The following is a 21,004-nucleotide window of genomic DNA, read 5'->3' as shown; positions in this document are numbered from 1 at the left end:
TCAGCCATAGGAATTCAATGCATGCTATCACAATGAAGCTTCGACCTCACGTTTCGTTTGACAATCGTAAGGAAAAGAACGTAATGTAACGTAATGTGACTCCAAACGGAAGCTCTAGTTCAATTATCTGAACATTTGCTTTGTCTGACAGCTCAACAGCTGTAAAAAAATGTCAACAAACAAAATATTTGCTCTTTGGAGGGATGAAATAATATAAATGTCATTCAAAGCAACCTCAAAGCAGGCCTTACGTAACGCAGACGAAGCCGAAGCTGAAGCGTGTATGTGTTTCAGCCATAACGCAGCGTCAACTAACAGGGTGTGCTACTCTTTTTGTCAAAGCTCGAAAAACATAACGGGTGATTTGGTTTTGTTTTGACACCACTTTAAAAAGATAACTATAGTAAGGAATGCACAATTTATTTTTATTATAAGCCATTCATTCTTAAAAAAATATACATCAACATACGAAGAATGTGTTAAAAAACTTTTGATTGTTATGGTGTGGACACACTATAATAAAAGAGTTTAATTTTATTTTCATTCTGCTTTGATCAGTTACAACATTCTTAAAATAAAAAGTATTTCGAATAGGCAAAAAAGGCACAAATTTGAGACAATACTAATAATTAAGTCGTAATTACAAACAGCACTTATTGAGACAATAATAATAATTAAGTCGTAATTACAAACAGCACTTATTGTACAAAATGTTAGGTACTTGCTTTAAAACTCAAAAATAGAGTTTAATGTAAGTCGCTTCACAAATTGTTTCTTTTTCACAATCATTTAAGTTTTAAATTAAGTCTTAAATCTAACGTTTTGTTCTTTTTAGTATTTAAAATGTAGTTTAATTGTAGGGTTACAAATTTGCAGAATTTTGGTGAATATCAAAGGTTTTTATAAAAGTGACGAGAAACCAATGGTATTAAAATATATAACTTCCCCTCCATACCCATCTATTGATCTGTTTAAATCTTTAACAAAATATTAAAAACTATAGCATAGAGAAAATATATTATCTTGAGTCCCGACCGGTACCCGTCCTACCTGAAGCACCGTCAAATTCCATTCGAGGTGAACTCTGTCAAATTCGCTATTGGTGAATTCATGTGAGTGGTGAAAAAAAAATTGGGGATTGGGCAAAAAAACGTATGGAGTTTTTGTGACTTGTCAAAAATGACAATTCCACAACTTCAATTTTGCAAAATAAAACAATGGGTTTGGGTTTTTAAGAGTACGTTTTTGTTAATTGTTTTGATATTTAACATTTTATTATATTTTTCAGAGCAAAAACCTTCATAATAAAGTAATACAAGTTTGTTTTAATAAAGGAACAATAATGTAAGTCAAGTTGCAGGTATAACAATTATTGATTTTTATTATAGTGTGTTTTCATTTTAGTTGCTGTCATTAAATACAGGAAGCAACTTTCCTCAAGAAATCCGGGAGGCAAATATTTCTCTAAACAAGGGCGCTAATTACAAGTAAGTTTTTGTATATCACATTTCTCTTAACAAAATAATACCAATGTTTTTAGCGACAGATGCTCAACGTTGTGTGTACATTTTTGTTGAAAGAATAAGAATAGAATTTTTTAAAAAAATTGTGTGGATTATGAACTAAACGTACTCTCTGCCCTCAATTGCTGCTGTATTATCATCGGCGACATCTACCCCATCCCAGTGGTAATAGCTGCCTCAGGCGTTGACGGTGGATCACAAATCAACAGGGGCAACTATACCCCCAAGTCGATGGGCCAAGTAGAATCTCGACATTCGACATAAGAGTGATGCAAGCAAGAATATTGTAAACTATATAATTCCTTAGGGTTTCCAACATACTCGGCCATTCATCATCCACCAAGAAATATAATACAAGCCCCTCAAAAGAAAGAACTTTTGCAGCAGCAACATCTTCTGATTCCAAAGATTGTAACAGCGTGCATCACATGTGAAATTAAAAGAAAAGAACTTAAACATTTATGTTGGGATCAACTCGCTTAATCCTCATCTTCTTCTAGGTCTAAATCCTGACGCTGAGGCTTACACAGACGATGCATGCAGATGAGGTAACTAGACCGAATTTTAATTTCGAAGCAACCTGCTCTGAGAATACAGCACAAAAATGGCGGTAGGCGGAAATAATTGGCAAGTCTTCTTCAAAAACAAATCAAATAAAATCTATCCTTTTTGAATGTCCTACTTCAGAATTACAGGCAATTTTGCTAAACTTAAAGACTGTCAAAGTATGGGCTCAATTTCTAAGATTTTAAGATTTTAAAACAGTGGCTGTGCAAGCCGATGTCCGATTGGAATTTTTGTATTTGCCTCGGAAAAGAATGTCAATGCTAATGACCTTAGAAGCCAAGGTTTTTTATTCATAAGATCGACTAACAAGTTCTATTCCAGTGTTTCTATAATTACAATAGAATCAATCATTGACTAGAAGGCTGTTGATGGCAGGACTACTTCAAAGTAGCACGCAAACAAAACGAAGTGGTATTGCAACAAATTCTGCTGAAAATATCATCCATCGATAATCTACGTTTCTGTTGGTGCAGATAGTTTTTAAATAACGTAATTTTTGTTTCCAAAATTAAATGGTATTATAAAAACAGAAAACTTTGTGTATAATGCATCTTAGTCAATGAGATATTAAGAATAAAATAAGTATTTCCAAGAAAATCACCTCTTTTTGGTTTTCCTAAATGTTATCTATTTAAAAAAACGAATAAGCTGTATAAAGTATATTCTTTATCAACTTTATTTTTGTATTATTTTTGTTTTAAATATATTACAAGAACTTGATATTATAATCTTAAGACTACAAATTAGTAACTGGAAGTAGTAAACATTTGTAAACGGAATATTGTAAATTTGGATAATCATCACACATTTTTTTGAAAAAAAAACTACTTTATGAATATAGAAAGAAATCCTTACATGTGTATACAAGGAATTATATCTCAAAAAACTAAATTGATGCAGTAATTAATGGAGTTGGGTTTGAATTGAATTGAATATGTTGACGGTCGGTGGCTGAAAGAAGTACTTTGCATTGCATTGTGACACCAGACGTACGTAGGCTATTGATCCAGCTTCCATTTGATCAATTGGGTTGGCTATGAATGACCAGGGAAAGTGTCAACAAATAAAGCGATCAATTAACTTCATAGACCGTCAGACCGGTTTCATCGCGAAGCTTTTCAGTCTTCTGCAATATATATCCCTTCGCTGTAATCGGCACTAAGATATAAGAACCTATTAGAATAGAGTAATTTGATCGTTAGGTACAAAATCTTGTTGTCAAGTGTAATTTCAACTAAAAACACAAAATAATATTCAAATAATTTGAGTTTGAAATGAATGCGACACACGCACTTACCTTGAACTTGTACCTCTTCCTGGCTGACGATTTTTATAGAACAGACATGTTGGCGTTGGTGGCTTGCTTCTCGGAAAAATCCACTGCTTTTGTTGAAACATCATCCTTAGTTTCTTCTATATCTAAGGATTAAATTGAGTACAAATTCACTATATATTTGTATGTAAATAATTTAATATTTGCGATTTAAATTGTTTTACCTTCATTTGCATTAATGGGAATGAATTTGGTTTTGTTTACATTTTGTTGAGTTGTCAAAATTCTCACTTCGTTGTTACTTACTAAAGGTGGCGCCTCAGATAACATGCGTCTCCAGCCAACTCGGTCCATAGCTAGCTGTCTCCAGTTTCGCACGCCAAGTTGGTTGAGGTCCTCTCCCACCTGGGTGCTCCACCTGAGTCGTGGTCTTCCTCTACTGCGTTGTCCCTCGGGATTGGATTCGAAGACCTTCCGTGCGAGAGCGTTGATGTCCATCCGCTCTACATGAACTAGCCATCTAAGCCGTTTTGCTTTTATTCTGCTAACTAGGTCAGTGTCGCTGTACAACCCGTACAGTTCATCCTTATACCTTCTTATCCATTCTCCAACTATGCGTACGGGACCAAAAATCACCGAAGAATTTTTCTATCGAAGCATCCTAAGATGCTCTCATCTTTCTTTGACAGGGTCCAGGCCTCAGCGCCATAAATGAGAACCGGGATGATGAGTGTCGTATAGATGGTGATTTTAGATCTAGAGAGGACTTTACTTCACAATTGCCTTCTAAGAACAAAGAAGCAGCTATTTGCAAGAGTTATTCTTCTTTTGATTTCAGCGCTGGTGTCGTTGTCTGTATTAATAGCGGTGCCTAGGTAGACAAAGTCCTTAACTACCTCAAAAGTTTAGCTGTCCATGGTGACGTTTTGTGCAAGATGTCGTCGTTCAGTGTCCTTTTTTGATGACAACATATACTTGGTCTTGCCCTCATAGACCACTTAACCCATCTTCTTCGCTTCCGTCGCAATGCTCAAAAACGCTAAACTGACATCACGTTTTGATCTTCCAATATCATCTGCGTATCCGAGTAATTGAATGGAACTTTGGAAGATTGTGCCTCTAGTGTTGAAGGTTGAGTTTTGCACGATTCTTTCCAGAACGATGTTGAAGAAGTCGCATGACCTAAAACCTTTTTTGACATCAAATGCATTGGTAAGATCTTTCCCGACCTTGATAGAGCAGCGTGCATTATTCATCAACATTCTGCACAAACGGATATGTTTGACAAGGATGCCAAAACTAGAAATTGCTCGGTAGAGCTCCTTCCTATAGATACTGCCATACGCGGCTTTAAAATCGATAAAGAGATCTGAAGCTCCTGGGTTTTTTCCAAGACCTGCTGTAGTGTGAATATTTGGTCGATAGTGGACTTTCCTGGTCTGAAGCCACACTGATAAGGACCAATCAGGTTGTTAACGAATTGCTTCAGACGTTCACATAAAACGACAGAGAGGATCTAATACGCAATATTAAAGAGATTGATGCCTTTGTAGTTGGCGCAGTTTAGAGGGTCTCCTTTCTTATGTATCGGTCGCACTATGTTGATATTCATCTTATCTGGCATGCTTTCTTCCGACCATATTTTGCAGATGAGTTGGTGCATGCTCCGTACCAAGTCATCGCCTGCTGCTTTGAATAGTTCGGCAGCGATGCCGTCAGCTCCAGCAGCTTTGTTTGACTTAAGTTTAGATATAGCTATCTTCACTTCGTCAAGGTCGGGAAGGAGGAATTGTTGATCTGCGTCGCCGAGGTTCTATCTCCCTTACAGCCGAATTCGGTTCGTCATCGCCGTTACATAATTTGGAGAAGTGATCTTTCCATATTCTCAGCATCGACTGCGGTTCTGCTACGATGTTCCCCTGATCGTCTTTACAGGCTTCGGTTCGTGGCTGGTACCCTTGGGAGGTTTTTTTTACCTTTTGGTAAAATTTACGAACCTCATTCCTGTTGTGACATCCCTCTATCTCCTCGATCGCACGCTTCAAGCCGGTGTTCCTCTCTCCTCTTCTACTCGTAGAGCTCGCGAGGAGCTCTAGTCCTTTTGTACAGCGCCCTTTTGTATGCCTCTTGTTTCGCTGCATGCGCTTGCCGGCATTCGTCGTCAAACCAGGGGTTTCGCTGTGGTGGCCGTGTGAAACCTAGCACTTCAGAGGCGGCATCTTTGATGGCTGCAAGGCAATGTTGCCAATGGTTTTCAATGCTTAATGCAGGAATCATAGGACTCCTCGGAAAAGGACATGGCAGTCTCTTGCGATTGTAGCCGACTAACGTCGATTCTTCTCACAGTACTTCCTTGTTTTGGCTTGAATCGGGATATCCGTAGCCGTACCTTGGCTACAACGAGGTAGTGGTCCGAGTCAATGTTGGCCTCTCGGAATATTCGGATATCCTGGATACTGGAAAAGTGTCGTGCGTCGATCGCAATGTGGTCAATCTGGTTGACGGTTGATTGATCAGGAGATTTCCATGTCCCCTTGTGGATATTAAGATGCGTGAACTGCGTACTAGCTACCAGAACGTCTCGCCCCGCAGCGAAATCGACCAGCCTGAATCCGTTGTCGGAGGTAGTGTCGTGCAGGCTGTATCTCCCGATTATGCCACCAAAGAAGTCTTCTCTTCCTAGCTTGGCATTAAAATCTCCAAAGACAATTTTAATGTCATAGCCAGGGCACTGCTCATATGTCTTGTCCAAGAGCTCGAAGAATATGTCTTTGGAGTCTTCATCTTTCTCCTCTGTTGGGGCATGCGCGCATATGAGGCTTATGTTGGCGAATTTAGCCTTGACGCGGATTGTCGTGATGCGCTCGCTCACACTGTTGAAACTCAAGACTTTTTGCCTGAGCCTAGTTCCAACAACTAATCCACACACAAATAGACGCTGTCTTTGTTCTCGGTAGCAGTCGCCCTAATGGATATCGCAGTCTTTTAGTGTGCGTTTGCCCGGTCCATCCAATCGCACTTCTTGGATGGCTGTAATATCTGCCTTGCAGCAGTTTAGGGCTTCCGCTAATTGTTCGTCTGCACGTGGTATTTTAAGGGATCTAACATTCCACGTGCATATCCAAAGTTCGTTGTCCTTAATTCGTTTGCTTGGGTTGTCAACAGTAAACCTGTCTGTATTCGAGGCTTGTTGATGCTTCGCAACTAGGATATTTGAACGTGGTCAGGTAGTCACCACTACGGCCAAAAACCCAACCTGGAGGGCCAGATGCTTAATATAACTCCAAGGAAGTGCAGCTTGATAAACCGTTCCTTATAGGCTTAGGCTCCGAATTAGTCGAAGAAGATCTATAAGGTGTTCACTAAGTAGTTCAACCTTACTAAACTGTTGACGCCACCGTTGATTCCATTTCGGGAACTCCTCCGCTGCCATGTGGAAAGGGAGAGCTTCCTTAGTGGAAACACCTCCCCCCCCTCTCGTTTGTTGCCCCAATAACTTCCCACTGGGGTTGGAACCAAATCTCCAGTTGAGGTAATAGGCACCCGATGTTCACCACGGGGAGTTGAGAGTAGGAATTGAAAGACAGAGGTGTGTTTTGAGAAAAACCTGTGGACCCTTATGTCTTCTTAAATGCACATGTCTACCATTTGAACATCCGCATGATTTTGGTGGCCGGTTTATATTACCAAGAAACAAAATTACGCGGCCAGGAAATGTCTTTTGCAATAAAACCATATTCGCTCGAGTTGGGTTTTGAGTGGCATTTGGCACCGTATTGTTGAAACCACATATTCTTTAATTCGTACTCTTCAGGCAGGTGAAAATAAGTGTTAACAAATGACCATAACGCTCCGAATTGACGGTAACAATCGTTCCATCGTTGTTTTCGAAAAAGTGACTTCTAATCATACCTCCGGTATACCATAATCTTCACTTGAAGTGCGATATGTGGCTGTGGCAAAATCACCAATTTTATGGTAGGTTTTAAAAATTTTTAAGCGTTCTGCGATAGTTTTTGTAAATTTCAAGCTTTCAACTGACAAAAAAAAATTGATTTAACAACTCAGTTTGACAGATGTCGAATTCTAGCCCTATAGTTTTAAAACCGCAAAATATGTAACCCGTTATATATTAAATTTATTTTGTAGTAAACAAAATACAGTGAGTTCTACTTTTTCAATAGGTTGCATAAAAAAGAATAGTGGAATGGCTGCAGTGTTGCTATAGAGTTTTATTATAACTATGGATAAGTGCACAATGGTTAGTGTTGAAACACTTCGATTAACCAAAGACTAAACATGCATGTACGATTGTAAAATGATTCATCAGCATAAATATTTTCATTTTGAACGAGATCAGTAAAGTGTGATTAGAATTTCTAAAATTATATTGTGGTTTTCTTCTTTGCTTTATTAAATTCATTAAAACTTAAAATAGTAAACTGGGTTTATAACCCAAACATATACATATATTTTTATAATTGTTTTACATTTGTATCTATACATATATTTTTTCAGAATATAAGTGATAAAACGTACGTCAATACAATAATAGTAGGATTTTCGGGACTAATTGGATATTTTGTAGCAGGAGGACTCATAAACGCTCTCGGGAACAAGTGGATATTGAGTAAGAACAAGTTTTATACTATTGCGAAAAAAGTATTATACAGCCCTTTCTTAAACCAAGTTTCAAACACACTGTTCTTTCATTCATATCACCTTCATATTCATAATATTAATAAATAAAATTTGAGTCTCCTTACACATTAGTGATATTCCTATAGGGTTTTTCACGATTCGGTACAAATGGTCTTGTACCATGGCAAAAAGGTAAAAGTCTAACATTTGCATGCACTAAAACAGCAAAATATAACTACACTTTTGCAATACCCTAGAACTATTCCAACAGAATAATACAACGGTGTAAAATTTGTATGGTGTAGTTGACAGTGTAGCGTTCGTCTATTCAAAATTCGAAAATTCGTGTATTCAATTTTCAAACTAATTTTTAATTGATAACTTTGCTAAAAAAAAAACGGAATTAAAAATTGAAAATAAAGATTTGAATTCTACAAAGAAGCGCCGTCGTCGTCCACGGGAAAAGTATATGAAAAAAATTGATTTAAAAAGAAATTTGTCTAGTATTGAATTACATACAATAAGCTGGAAATTTCGAGGTTAAATAAAATTTGTTCCAAATAAGTAAGGTAAGACAACAATTGAGATTAAGATACAATTTTTTATATGTATGTATATACGTTCTTAACATTCGATTTCCTTATTTCTTTATAGCCAAAATTCTTAAAATCTGTCCGTACTACGACTAACGTTCGTAGTTCTTTTGCTACATATGAGATTCCAGAATTTATAATAACGGAGAAAAGGAACCGGAGGAAGTCCGCTATGAGGATATTGAACTTAACGATCAACAAAGTTTAAATGATCTCAACTCAATACTTCCATTAAATATTCTCCAAGTCCAAGTGAGCTTTCTACAGAACCACAACCCCAACACGAGTTAGACCAACGGCACAACAAGACTATACGTCTGATATAGGGCGCTTGAGTGAACCTTTGAAATGACGAAAATTATCGTAAATTCGCCCTAAAAACAACCATCAGCCAGCTGTTACAGCTTCATGCTAAATGGGAAGCTTTCCAGGAAAAAAATTAAAATTCGAAAATGATAAGCTCACCCAACGCGGAAATAGAAGAAAAATATTAATTCTTAAACGGGAAAAAACGCAGAGCTTGATTGATAGAGAAGAGAAAATTGCAACTGAAAAAAAAATGAAAATGATTTTGAGCTAAGAAAGCTCCAAATTGAAAAAGAGGAACGAATGACGAGAGAATTGGAACTGAAATATAAAAATAACGAATATAGATATCTGCAAGACACCCATAAATACAATGCATGGTATACATAATGTAGCACTATTAATTAATTTCTTTTTGTGTAGAATGAGACAAATGTGATTTAAACTTAAAAAAAACGCAATGAACCTGAATCTAAATGTTTATTTCAACTCTCTTTTTTGTGCTGCGATTTGAACATAAGCTTGCATATGTATTAACTCCATATAAAAGAAATGTGGGGAACGAATACTTATGCAAGAAGATGTGCATACTCCTCACACTTGAAAAATGGCGACTAACCTTGAAAAATGGCGGATGTAGTCAGAGGTGTTCAAAGAAAATTCAAAATTGTGGATGAACAATTTTTTGGTACTCTCATTGTCTCATTGTGTTCGTTTGGAAAATATTATTTAGTTATTTAAAGCCAGTTTGAATCATTAAGTAAGTAAAATATATTAGGTGGTGCAACAGTCCAATGAGAATTAGGACCTAATTTAATTCTCGCTCAGACCGTTTAAAAATGCAAAAAAAACTGAGATTTGTTTCAATTTTCAGAGTTTTCGACTTAATTTTGTCGATGCAAGAATTGCAGGAACATTGAAAACTAGAGTTACATAATGTATACATGGATCATGAAAATAAAACAACGCAGGACCTTCAACCTTCAATTCAACAGATGAATCATTAATGCGTAAAATTCTTTCTTCTTCTTTTTTAAATTCCCTCTTTTTCCGTGGTCAAGATTCTTTTCTTTTTTCAATTTTGGCCGCTCTCCAAAGCAAAGGTGAAGCCGTTTGATCTGGTGTAACATTGACTTAAGGTCCATCACACACTTTGATATACTACAGTTGATACCACAATTGCATCATCTTTTAATATTCCATGTAGTATATTTTAGATAATTAAGTATTGAAGTTATTATTTAAGGTATTACTATTAAAATAAACATAACATAATACATAACTACATTTACAAAAAAAATGTCTCGTTCATATTTACAAATAAAGTCTAGTCTAAAAATCCTTAACCTTGTTACACTCTTTCTGAACACATATTTTCTTGTTTTGGTTGTTAATGCCATCTATCTGTGGCTCAGAAAAAGAGAAGGGAAACAAATTCACCACGATCTACCGTTATAAAGTTTACCGTAATTGATTGACAAACGAAAATTGTTTGCTAAAATTAATTTGTGAAAACAAGAGAGATAGAAATGTCAAATGTCTCAATCTCTCAACTGAAGTTATTTCTCTCTCTCTGCTCTTCGAGGTATACACCGATACGAATTCAACACGCTATAAAAAATGAGAGTAAGAGGTTTCAAAGGGACGGAGACGAGGAAATTGTCTTTTTATCTCAAAACTTTTATTATTTGTATTATTTTCATAAGGACAATCTTCGTCATGCCCAAGTTCGTCATTGTGAAAAGATCTAACCATCTCCAAATCAGAGTCACTTAAAAGGATGCTATGTATGACACAGCATACAATTACCCACTTGCTACACATTTTATGGCTGCTATTATCATGAACGCGCATCCTCAGTCTACCAAATTTCTCTTTGAGAAGACCAAAGCAATATTCCACTCTATAACTGTTGTGCCGTAAATTGAATGATTTCCGTTTTGAACTGTCAAGTTGCTCTGAGTTACTTCTAAATGGAGTTATAAGAAAGTCATTGAGAGGATACGCAGAGTCCCCAGCGATTCATTGATGAGCCGACACATAATTTTCTTTATTTTTGAAAATTGAGCAGTTTTTTTTATACAATATACTATATACTTGGGTAGTAGTTTGAAAAGATCTTGAAACATTCGGTTCGTTATTTTGCTTAATGTACCTCCATCTCCATTTCAAAAGTTGTTGCAGTTTTTCGAACAGCAGCGTTTTCACCTGATGAACCTAAATGGTAGAGCACAATGGCCAGTTGAAGTTCAATTCAAAATTGCTTGAACGCATATGGTTTTTGGAATTTAAAATCATCAATGAAAATTGACTTCTTTCCATTCTCAGCATTTGGCGGAAGCAATCGCTGTTCATTGTTGATAAAATGTGTTCACGCCACTCAAAAGATTAAGGCACAGTGTTGTCGTTTGGTTTATTTAGGATTTCATCGACGTCGTCCACGTTTTCACTTTCTTTGATAAAAAAAAGTTTGGTATTATTTGTATCTTTCCATTTTTATATTTGTTAATACTTTCAATTAGCATTATCTCATCGGCAGCATCTTCTATTAAAAATTCAATTAAATTATCTTTTTCACTTATTTTTGGCATCTTTTTGGAAATAAATACAACAAATTTCAATCAAAAATATTTTTTGTTTGTCATGTCAAATGTCAGTTTCAAACAAATTTTGACATATTTACTCCGGTTTTGCTATAGACTAGAAAAGGTGTGTTCACGATTTACCGTTTCACCGGATCGTGAATACCCCATACTTTTTTTTTTGCTTTAATTTCTTAAGTTTTTTAAGTTTTAATTGTTTTCAAGAGTTTAAATTTCGATAAACTTTTTGTTATACCTATTGTTATATGGGGGTGGAACCATTCAAGGACACCAGACTGCATATTAAAAAACAGGCAAATAACAAACCTTAAAAAGTATGCTCATCATTTTTGTTTCGTTCTTAAATGTAATGTAATGTTCTTAATAAAATGTAACAGAACATTTTCGTAGCCTACAATTCTAAAATACTTTCACTTCAGTTTTCTTTATTGAGACTTAAAATTCACAAATTATTTTTGATTACAATATTTTTTAATTATGCTGCCGACTTCATTAATATGTCTGGCTTATACAAGATGTTTAATAAAAGAATAGTTTAAACCTTTTTAAATTACAATATATGCATACATACTTCAAGAATGTATTTCATTAATATATTACAAATAATTACAGAAATGCTCACCCGCGTATCTCAAAAACGTGCATCAGTGTACATACAAATGTCCCGTGTTTAGAAACAAAGAAAATGCATTGCATCATAAAGCCATTGACACTCTAATTTTGTGCAGTGCCGTTTTGTATGCCTCTTGTTTCGCTACGTGCGCTTGCCGGCACTTCGTTGTAAATCTGTCAAAACTTAGCTTAACTCAAATTGCACCACGTTTGCATTGCAGTTCTATGGTTCCCTATACTTTCTGCATGATTTGTTCTGTTTTTAGTGAAACTTTTCATAAAAATCATAGAATTGGTTCACAAAAAGCAGTCAAATATTATTTGTAGCACAGTTCTCACTGAAAAGAAGTTAACTAGTTCATTTTAATTAAAATATTGGATTAATATTTCAATTTTTGAATTCAATGGATCTCTTTTTTGAATTCACTTCACATTGTTTTCCCCCTAATTGTGCAAACTGAGCCCAAAAGCCCAAAATAACTACAAAGAATCTGTATTTTCCCAAATGAAATGCACGGGACTGCTAACATATGCTTATGCCAACGGGCAAAATTCTCTCAATTTAGCTTGTAGGCCGAAAGAGAGCAAACTTATCAAGTCGGGACTCTAGATACTAGCCGTGTTTTTTTTGGTTTTCCATATAAAGTACAGTGAGAAATTGCAAAAAACCATTCGGAGTACTCCAGTTTTTATACAATTAAATATTTGCCAGAATAATTTATCAAAAAATGCCAAAGTAGCGAAATTCGGCTAAGCTGATTTTTAATAGTTGACTATCAAAATCACGAAAATACGTCTGTGTAAGGTGATAGTCGATTTTAGAGTTTTGGCCAAACAATTTGACATAAAATAAAAACTTCAAAAAGGGGTTTGTTCGTAGACTACTACATAACATGTGATGTTAAAGCGAGCTTGAAGATTTTAAAAGGGGATGGTGTGTCCCAGTGCTCCGTTTTGTATCCGACTCTCTTTCTTATTTTTATAACTGATCTTTTGTCTGAAACTTCTATCCCACTTAATTGTTTTACTAATAGCCCTCAGCTTTTCATATTCGTTTTTAAATTCCCATCCTTGTCCTTAGGATGTGGATTATCCATGGCGGCGTATGATAAGCTCATTAAATTCTAATCCTTACAGTATTGTCCAATTGGGAATCAGAAACCGTCTAGACTTTGATGCTCGAAAACTCAATACTGTTAACCGTCGCAAAAGTTTAACCCGCTCCCAATGCAGAACAGCTTTCAGTGTTAGGTATGTGCATCACACACCATCTCTTGTGAAGTGAGCACATGTATGAATTCGCCAAAATGCAGCTAAGTGTTTACGTCTTCTCTGTGTTTGCAAGAAGTTTTCTACCCGTTCTGATTTGGTTATAATTAATGAAGCCTATTTTTGTTCGAAACACAAGTACAATTGCGATATCTGGGCAGGTGCTTTAATAACCCTCTTGAGTTTCTTGAACTGAATTCAAAAGAGAGCCCTAAAATGATGAACATTGCTCTAGCAAAACAGCTAGATGCATTCTTCCCCACAAACAAATCAACGTTCTTCTAGGAATTCTCATCAGTTTACTCTTGACCCCAATTTCAGACGTACGGTAAAGAACGGAGATTCTTTTTAGTCGAACTACAAGAATGTGGAATGCTTTCCCACTCAAAATGTGCAGACATTCAAAACAAATGGGCATCCGTATCTCTATGCTTATCCTATCCTCCCTTCCTAATTGCTCGCAATGTGTTTAACCTGATTATGTTTATTACCGATCTTTCGTTTGCGAAATGTCTGGGTTATTCCTTTGGGAAGAGAAAAACCCATCAACTTCGGTAAAAAATTATAAAATCTTAGAAAAATATTTAAAAATACGGTGAAAAAATGATAAAAAAGAATGCCGTCGTTCCATCGGAGAATTGTGCCGAAAACTTTAGTCTGGGTTTTGCTGATGATCCGTTTAAATGTCGGGCGAACGAAGGCATTTTTGTTTCAATCGGAGTAGACTTAGGGATATTGATACATTGTTCGGGTGTACATTGCAAGATCCCGCTTATAATGGAATTATTTGGAAAAACAGCCTGCACGACAACACTTCCAACAACGGATTCAAGCTCATAGATTTTGCTGCGTTGAAACGTCATGGTAGACAGTACGCGTTTTCAACACCTCAACATCAACAAAGTAACTTGGAGTTCTCCAGATCAATCTACCACCAACCAGATTGACAATACTGCAATCGGCGCCAGACACGCTTCCAGCATCATGGACTTTCCGAAGATCTAACATCGACTCGGACCACTACCTCGTTGTAGCCAAGATAGCACTTCGGTTGTCCAGACCCAAGGCAAAACATAAAGATGCTGGGAGAAGGTACAACGTCGAACGGCTACAATCGCAAGACATCACATAATCCTTTTCCGACCGAGTTACAAGTAACCTCTCTCGAAGTTCTCTGCCACCAACACAATGTATCGAAAACCAGTTGCAACATTGCCAGGATGCAATCAGAGAAGCCGCCTCTGATGTGCTGGGTTTCAAGAAGCCACCAATAAGGAACCACTGGTTTGATGAGGAATGTCGGCAGGCAAATGCAGCCAAACAACAAGCACTCAAAGCGGCTCTGCATAAAAGGACGAGAGCTGCTTATGAGCTCTATTAGCAGAAGAGGCGAGAGGTACGCCGACTTCTCAGAAGGAAAAAGAGAGGGCATGAGAAGCGTGCGGTCGAAGATGTTGAGAGGTATAAAAGCAGGAATGAAGTTCAAAACAGGTGAAACGAAATTCACAGGTACATAAACCTAGAATCGAAGGCTGCAAAGACGAAAGTGGAAACATCATAGTGGAACCGCAGTTAATGCTGAGGATATGGAAGGACCACTTCTGCAGACTGTATAACGGCGACGACGAACCGAATTCCGCTGTCAGGCAGGATGATCTATTCAACATAGATGACGAAAGCCAACAATCCCGTCCTCCCGATTTAGACGAAGTAAAGATTGCAATATCTAAGCTGAAGTCTAATAAAGCCGCTGGAGCGGATGTCTTGAATGCCGAGCTCTTTAAAGCAGCTGGAGATAAGTTTGTTAGGAGCATGCACCAACTTATCTGTAAGATATGGTCGGAAGAAAGCATACCCGATGAATGGAACCTCAGTATTGTTTGCCCGATCCTGAAAAAAGGAGACCCTCTAAACTGCACCAACTATAGAGGAATCAGTCTACTTAACATCGCCTATAAAATCTTCTCTGTCGTAATATGTGAACGTCTAAAGCCCATCGTCAACAACCTGATAGGCCCTTATCAGTGTGGTTTTAGACCAGGAAAGTCCACAGTCGATAAAATATTCACATTACGGCAGATCCTGGAAAAAACCCAAGAACACCAAATCGACACCCACCATCTTTTCATCGATTTCAAGGCTGCATATGACAGCAACTACAGGGACGAGCTGTAAAAAGCCATGTCTAGTTTTGGCATCCCTGCCAAACTCGTCCGTTAGTGTAGAATGACCAAGGAGAATTCACGCTGCTCCATAAAGGTTGCAAACAACTTAATATAACCTTTCAATGTCAAAAAAGGTTTAAGAAAAGGTGATGCGCTGTCATGCGATTTTTTTAACATCGTGCTTGAAATAATAGTGTAGAGCTCACACGTCAACACTATAGACACTATCTTTCAAAAGTCTGTCCAATTACTAGCTAAGAAGGCCATTGAGTGACAAATTCCTCTCTCGAAGGTACAATACCAGCGCTGTGATCAAACGAAGAACAACTCTTGCTAACCGCTGTTTCTTTGGGCTGCGAGAGAAATTGTGTGGCAAATTCCTTTCTCAAAGGACCAAATGTTAACATCCCCGTCCTGCTATACGGTGCAGAAGCATGGACTTTGACAAAAGCGGGTGAAAGTACCTTGGGTCGTTTCCAAAGAAAAGTTCAGGTGGCCAGCACAAATGGATAGTGACCTCACCCAACTTGGAGCGCGAAACAGGAGACATCTAGTTAAGGACCGAGCTAGATGGATAAAGTTGTTGCGTGAGGCCCTAGTTCACAAAGGATTGTGCACCACCTTAAGTAAGTGCGTAATTTATAATAATATATTTTGTATTGCCTGATTTACAAATGATTATTTTTATTTTAAGAACGGGATCGATAGCTTTAGTTGCAAAATTAGAAAAGACCTTTCTTTAAAAAATTAATTTTGAGAAAAAATGATCGTGCATCTCACCGCGTTTTTTGGTTTGAGATCGAAATGAATCGTGTGACTTTTGCTTTAACATCGAGTCAATTTATATGGGTAGCTTAAATTACAAAACATTTGCAGTCTGAATTTTTGAAGTTTACCCAGTTGTGCCTACCTTTTATGATGGTGTTGTAGCTCCGAATGTTTCATATCAAGGTGCGTTTCCAAGGGAGTAGATGCTCTATCTTCATAGCAATCAAAAGTGTTTATGGAGCGGTGACATATGTGAGAGCCACAAACGGCAAGAACGAAACTTCTGTAAGGGAGTTCCCTTTAAAAGAAATAGAGCAATCTTCGGAATTGACTCTACCAAAACTGTAACTTAAAACAGCAAGGCAATCAGAAGATCTTTTTCAATAATAATTTGTATAACGATGTATATCCTGTTGAACTTGTTGATCTTTTTATATCATCTGAGAACTAGAATACCTATTTGAGATACAATTCTGAGGTTGATTTCATTAATAATCCGTGCGGTAACCATTTTAAAATTGAGGTCTTTCGCATCGAAAGGTTGAGGTACAAACGTAGACTTAGGTTGCTGCAGATTAATTGATAACTATGGAGCGTCTTTGGCGAATATACATAACACAAATTTCAATCCGCGAACTTAATCCGTCAAATAGACGATAGGCCGTCTTCGAAACAGATACTCAGCTTTTTCTAGTACACATTTTTTTTTTTAAATATTCTTAACTTTTTAATAGAGTAGTCTTAGATCACTTACGTTTACACTGAAAAAATTAAACAAACTATATAAATAATTGGAATACCATTTTCTTCATGTAACAAAATGTATGATGTGATTTGATATTTTAAAGAACGTACAATTTTACCATTTTATAATTTAATTTTCTTAGCAAAATTCAAGCGAGTACGAATAAAACAAAAAAAAAATATTTAACATTTTACTTCTCGTTTACCGGTTTCGGTGAGAGCCTTAATTCACTTAAGCTAGTATATACATTGTTTAGACTGTACTCTTCCTTGATACTGAAAATGTCTGTACTACTATTATTTGTTCCACTAATATCTTCGGTTAATACATTGGGTTGCACCTCTTGTGAATTTGAATGCTGTTTTGCAGAGTAAGCTGTTACAATAGCTGTGTCTGGGTTAATAGTGATGTTTTCTAGTATACAGGACTGTACCAGAGAGCTATCGTTCTTTATTTCTGTATCAGACTCATTTGTTTCATCCTGTTCCTGAAATAAGAAAATTAAATTAAATATTTCTAAAACAACTTAGATAAATGTATGTTACCTCCTCTTGACATAGTTCATAAGCTAATGACCATGTATTTTTTGCTGATTGAGATCGCTCCAGCATATATCCGTTAGTGTTATCATTACTTTGAGCTGGAGGGGACCAAGAATAATTATATTGACATCCGATCCCTCTTTGCTTATCAAGCTCTTCCTGAAGCCATTCTACCGCCATTACCCAATGTTTGCCAATATGTTCGTTAGAATTAAGCATTGCTAGTGCAACAGGACACTTATGGAACAGCTGCGTCAAGCATTTAATTATTTGGTATGTTCTCTTTTGGTAATGAGTTTTCGTTTTTAAAATGGTTTCAAGAAGCCCTCCACGTTCTTCAGCGACACCCAGTAAGGCATTATGAATTCGATGATTTTGCCACGAGTCTTCTATAAGAAGAACATGAAGCAACAAATCGGTATGGTGTCGCATATCTTGGCAATACGCGAAACCACATTGCCATAAAAGCTCTGTAAGTATACATCGCGAAAAGTGTGGATTTTCCCAGCAACAATATTGTATAAGTTTTAAACCTTCTTCGCCAACATTCGTATCTTCTATTAATTTTTTTATATAACTGCAATAAATAAAGGATGATTTACTTCTTTTGTTAAAAAAAATACGGACTTATAATTACAATTTTCAACGATAAAATATAATGAATAAAGAGCATTAAAATACCAAAATAAAACTTCCTAACTTATTTACACATTATATAACTTTAAGTTTTAAAAAAAATTAATACAAGAGTCAAAAAATTCTATCCTTTACTTACCCGGTTCGAACAAAAAGTATGTCAGACGCTTCTTGCGAAAGTGGAACTAGTTCTTCATACTGGATGTTAGTATCTTTGTAAATATTTGGCATTGGTTTTGCACTTTGGTTTGAACTCTGACACCTGTCAGAAATATCACTACATCTTATTAAATGAGATACAACTTGATGCAATTTACTCAGCTCTGGATATTGGTATTTTATTTGTGGGACAGGACCTTCATCAAGAGCAGCTTGCATGAAAATTGTTGGAACGTTAAGCTAAAAAATAAAAACGATAATAACAATACAAATTCCACAGTTCAAGGTAAAGATTGTCAAATTAGCAATACTCACTTTTAATAAGTGCAGTTTTTCTTTTTTTCCCAGCCCGGCATACATATTAAACAAACTAAAATAGTGAGGTAAATGTTTGCCATGGTCTGCTACTTCACACTTAAGAAGTCTCAAAACGCTCATTAAAATTTGTTCACATAGATTTGAGCCTTCTATATTTGGTAGTGGCTCATCATTAATTGCAAAATGACAAAAAATTACAACCAATTTCACAAAAACTGTTCGTACTTCCTGCGAAGGAGCAACAAGAATATATTCCGCCAGTCTTCCAGGGGGATTTAATAAGGCATTATTTGCAAACCATTTCCGCACCGCTGATGAGTGTCTTAAGTGAAGCGACAATGTATCGAACCTGTAGAAAGGATTAATTTAATAGTGTTAAATTCCTGAAATATTCTCTGCTTTTTTCCCGCCTATTAATTGAAATGGCCCGGTGGCCCTAAAAATGTGAAAATGGACCTCTAAAAAGAATTTGAACCAAATACAGAACATGAATTCATATTCACTAAGATTTCAATCCTTCACTGACGAGGAAGAGTTCTATTTATTTATTTTCACTAAGGATGTTACTCAGATTCATAAATCATCACAAATTTTTTGTATGTTTAATTAATTTAGTTGATTTTTACTTTTCATGAACTAAACTGTGTTAAACTTTACTTTGATTCATTAAATGAATTTAGTTTATTTTTTGGTAAATGTAATATTTACTTATTTATTTTTGTTGTTTTTATGAATTTTATCCTTTATGTTTTGTAACAATTATTTTTATAAATAAAATTGTGCCTAAAAAATTAATTTAAAAAGATAGAGTAGTGCATCTCCTTCATTTCTGTTTTGGCCCCGAAACGAAGAAAATGGCCCGATTTATTTTCAAAAGTGGCTCGATTTAAAAAAAAAATCGGCAACACTATATAAGGATGCACTTAAAAATGGATGTGATGTGGAATTAATGGTCAACAACGTTTTACAAAAAGATCCGTTTGTATAAATCTATATAGAATTATAGATATATCCAAGAGATGATTCAAGATAGATAGATATTTATCAAAAAGAAAAAGATGGATACTTAACTAAAGACATTACAAGATAAATATAGATTTCTCAATTAAGGTGAATACACAATAATGTACATTTGTCAATTTGAATCTTAAGATAATTATGTCTTAAATTCTTAAAAATGACTTCTTTATTTACCTAAATTTTTGTAATAAACTTGCAAATATTAGAATGTCGTCGACATATACGACTTTTATTTTATTCACATGTTTTCTTGAAATTTCGCTAATCATCCTATGGAAGGTAGCCGTCTCATTTTTAACCCAAAGGGCATTCTGACAGCGACCTTGGGAAGTGCTAAAGGCAATTTTATATTGGTGTTTTTGGTCCACCAAAATTTGATACTGAGCTTTACCAAGGTTATCGAAAATTGATTTAATAGGGAATAGGGAACTTGTCCTCATGAGTATATATTTATTTAGTTTACGATAGTAGACAACTATTCGAAATTTATCTATTTTTAATTTTTTTTTGCTTTTGTGTAATATCCAAATAAGTGAATTATACGGGGAGTTAACATTTTTTAGAATACCTTGTTTAAGCATATCTTGAACTTGTCTTTCTACCTCGTCTTCATGTATTTTAGGAAAAAAGTACCTTTATCCAATTTGCAGTTTTAAAAGTATAGGGATGGAATTCGACATACGAGTACATAATCGTCCAACTACCCAAGCAATTGACAAAATTATGAAGAAATTTGAAAAGACTGGATTGGTTGCAGGTATTGTAAGACTTGTGCATCATTATCGTGAAAGTGTTGCAGAAGACCAGAATGTGTCGATACGTCGAATGGATGCTTGACCGCCTGTTGGTGGACGGTGATTTTTCAAACAAAAAAAATTCTTCACCGATGAAGCACATTTCTCTCTCGGCGGGTATGTTAATAAACAAAATTAGTAATTGAAAAGAGATTATTATATCTACAAAAAAAGTCAATGTTTGTTGCGCTCATTTGTCCGGAGGTGTGATTGGACCTTACTTCTTCGAAAACGACGAGGGAACGACTGTCACCGTCAATTCGGAGCGTTATAGTCATATGATAACTGACTTTTTTTTGCTGCTACTGAAGAATACGACTTGAAGAATAGGTGGTTTCAACAAGAGAGTGTTTCATGCCACACTACTCTAGCGAATATGGCTCGAAATTGTGAAAAATTACCTCAAAAGAATCGATGCTTGCAGGAATTTGTGTGGTGGTCATTTAAATGATGTAGCGTTTCACACATAA

At 36.0% G+C, this 21,004-nt stretch overlaps 1 protein-coding gene and 1 long non-coding RNA gene across 6 annotated transcripts in view; one reads left to right on the top strand and one right to left on the bottom strand.

Moving 5' to 3' along the window:
- The first annotated feature begins 1,134 nt into the window (after positions 1-1,134).
- On the top strand, positions 1,135-2,701 carry LOC129940698 (uncharacterized). 2 transcript variants are annotated; one of them, XR_008780741.1, is made up of 4 exons: positions 1,135-1,344; positions 1,405-1,487; positions 1,541-1,763; positions 1,831-2,701. It is a non-coding gene; the product is annotated as an uncharacterized LOC129940698 (long non-coding RNA). The 2 variants fall into 2 exon arrangements; XR_008780740.1 differs by having other exon boundaries at positions 1,541-2,701.
- A 14,403-nt stretch (positions 2,702-17,104) lies between these two features.
- Positions 17,105-21,004, bottom strand: part of LOC129938712 (probable ubiquitin carboxyl-terminal hydrolase FAF) — a 76,772-nt gene continuing 72,872 nt past the window's right edge. For all 4 annotated transcript variants that reach the window (XM_056046412.1, XM_056046411.1, XM_056046414.1 and 1 more), the window contains exons 14-17: positions 18,718-19,069; positions 18,383-18,642; positions 17,611-18,184; positions 17,105-17,552 (exon numbers count right to left, since the gene is read on the bottom strand). In XM_056046412.1, the coding sequence (XP_055902387.1) occupies positions 17,256-17,552; positions 17,611-18,184; positions 18,383-18,642; positions 18,718-19,069 (1,483 nt within the window). In that variant the 3' untranslated portion in view covers positions 17,105-17,255. The remainder of the gene's footprint in view (positions 17,553-17,610; positions 18,185-18,382; positions 18,643-18,717; positions 19,070-21,004) is intronic.

Source organism: Eupeodes corollae, chromosome 1, assembly GCF_945859685.1.
Source record: "Eupeodes corollae chromosome 1, idEupCoro1.1, whole genome shotgun sequence".
Lineage (NCBI taxonomy): Eukaryota > Metazoa > Arthropoda > Insecta > Diptera > Syrphidae > Eupeodes > Eupeodes corollae.
This window is presented reverse-complemented; position numbering and strand designations above follow the sequence as displayed.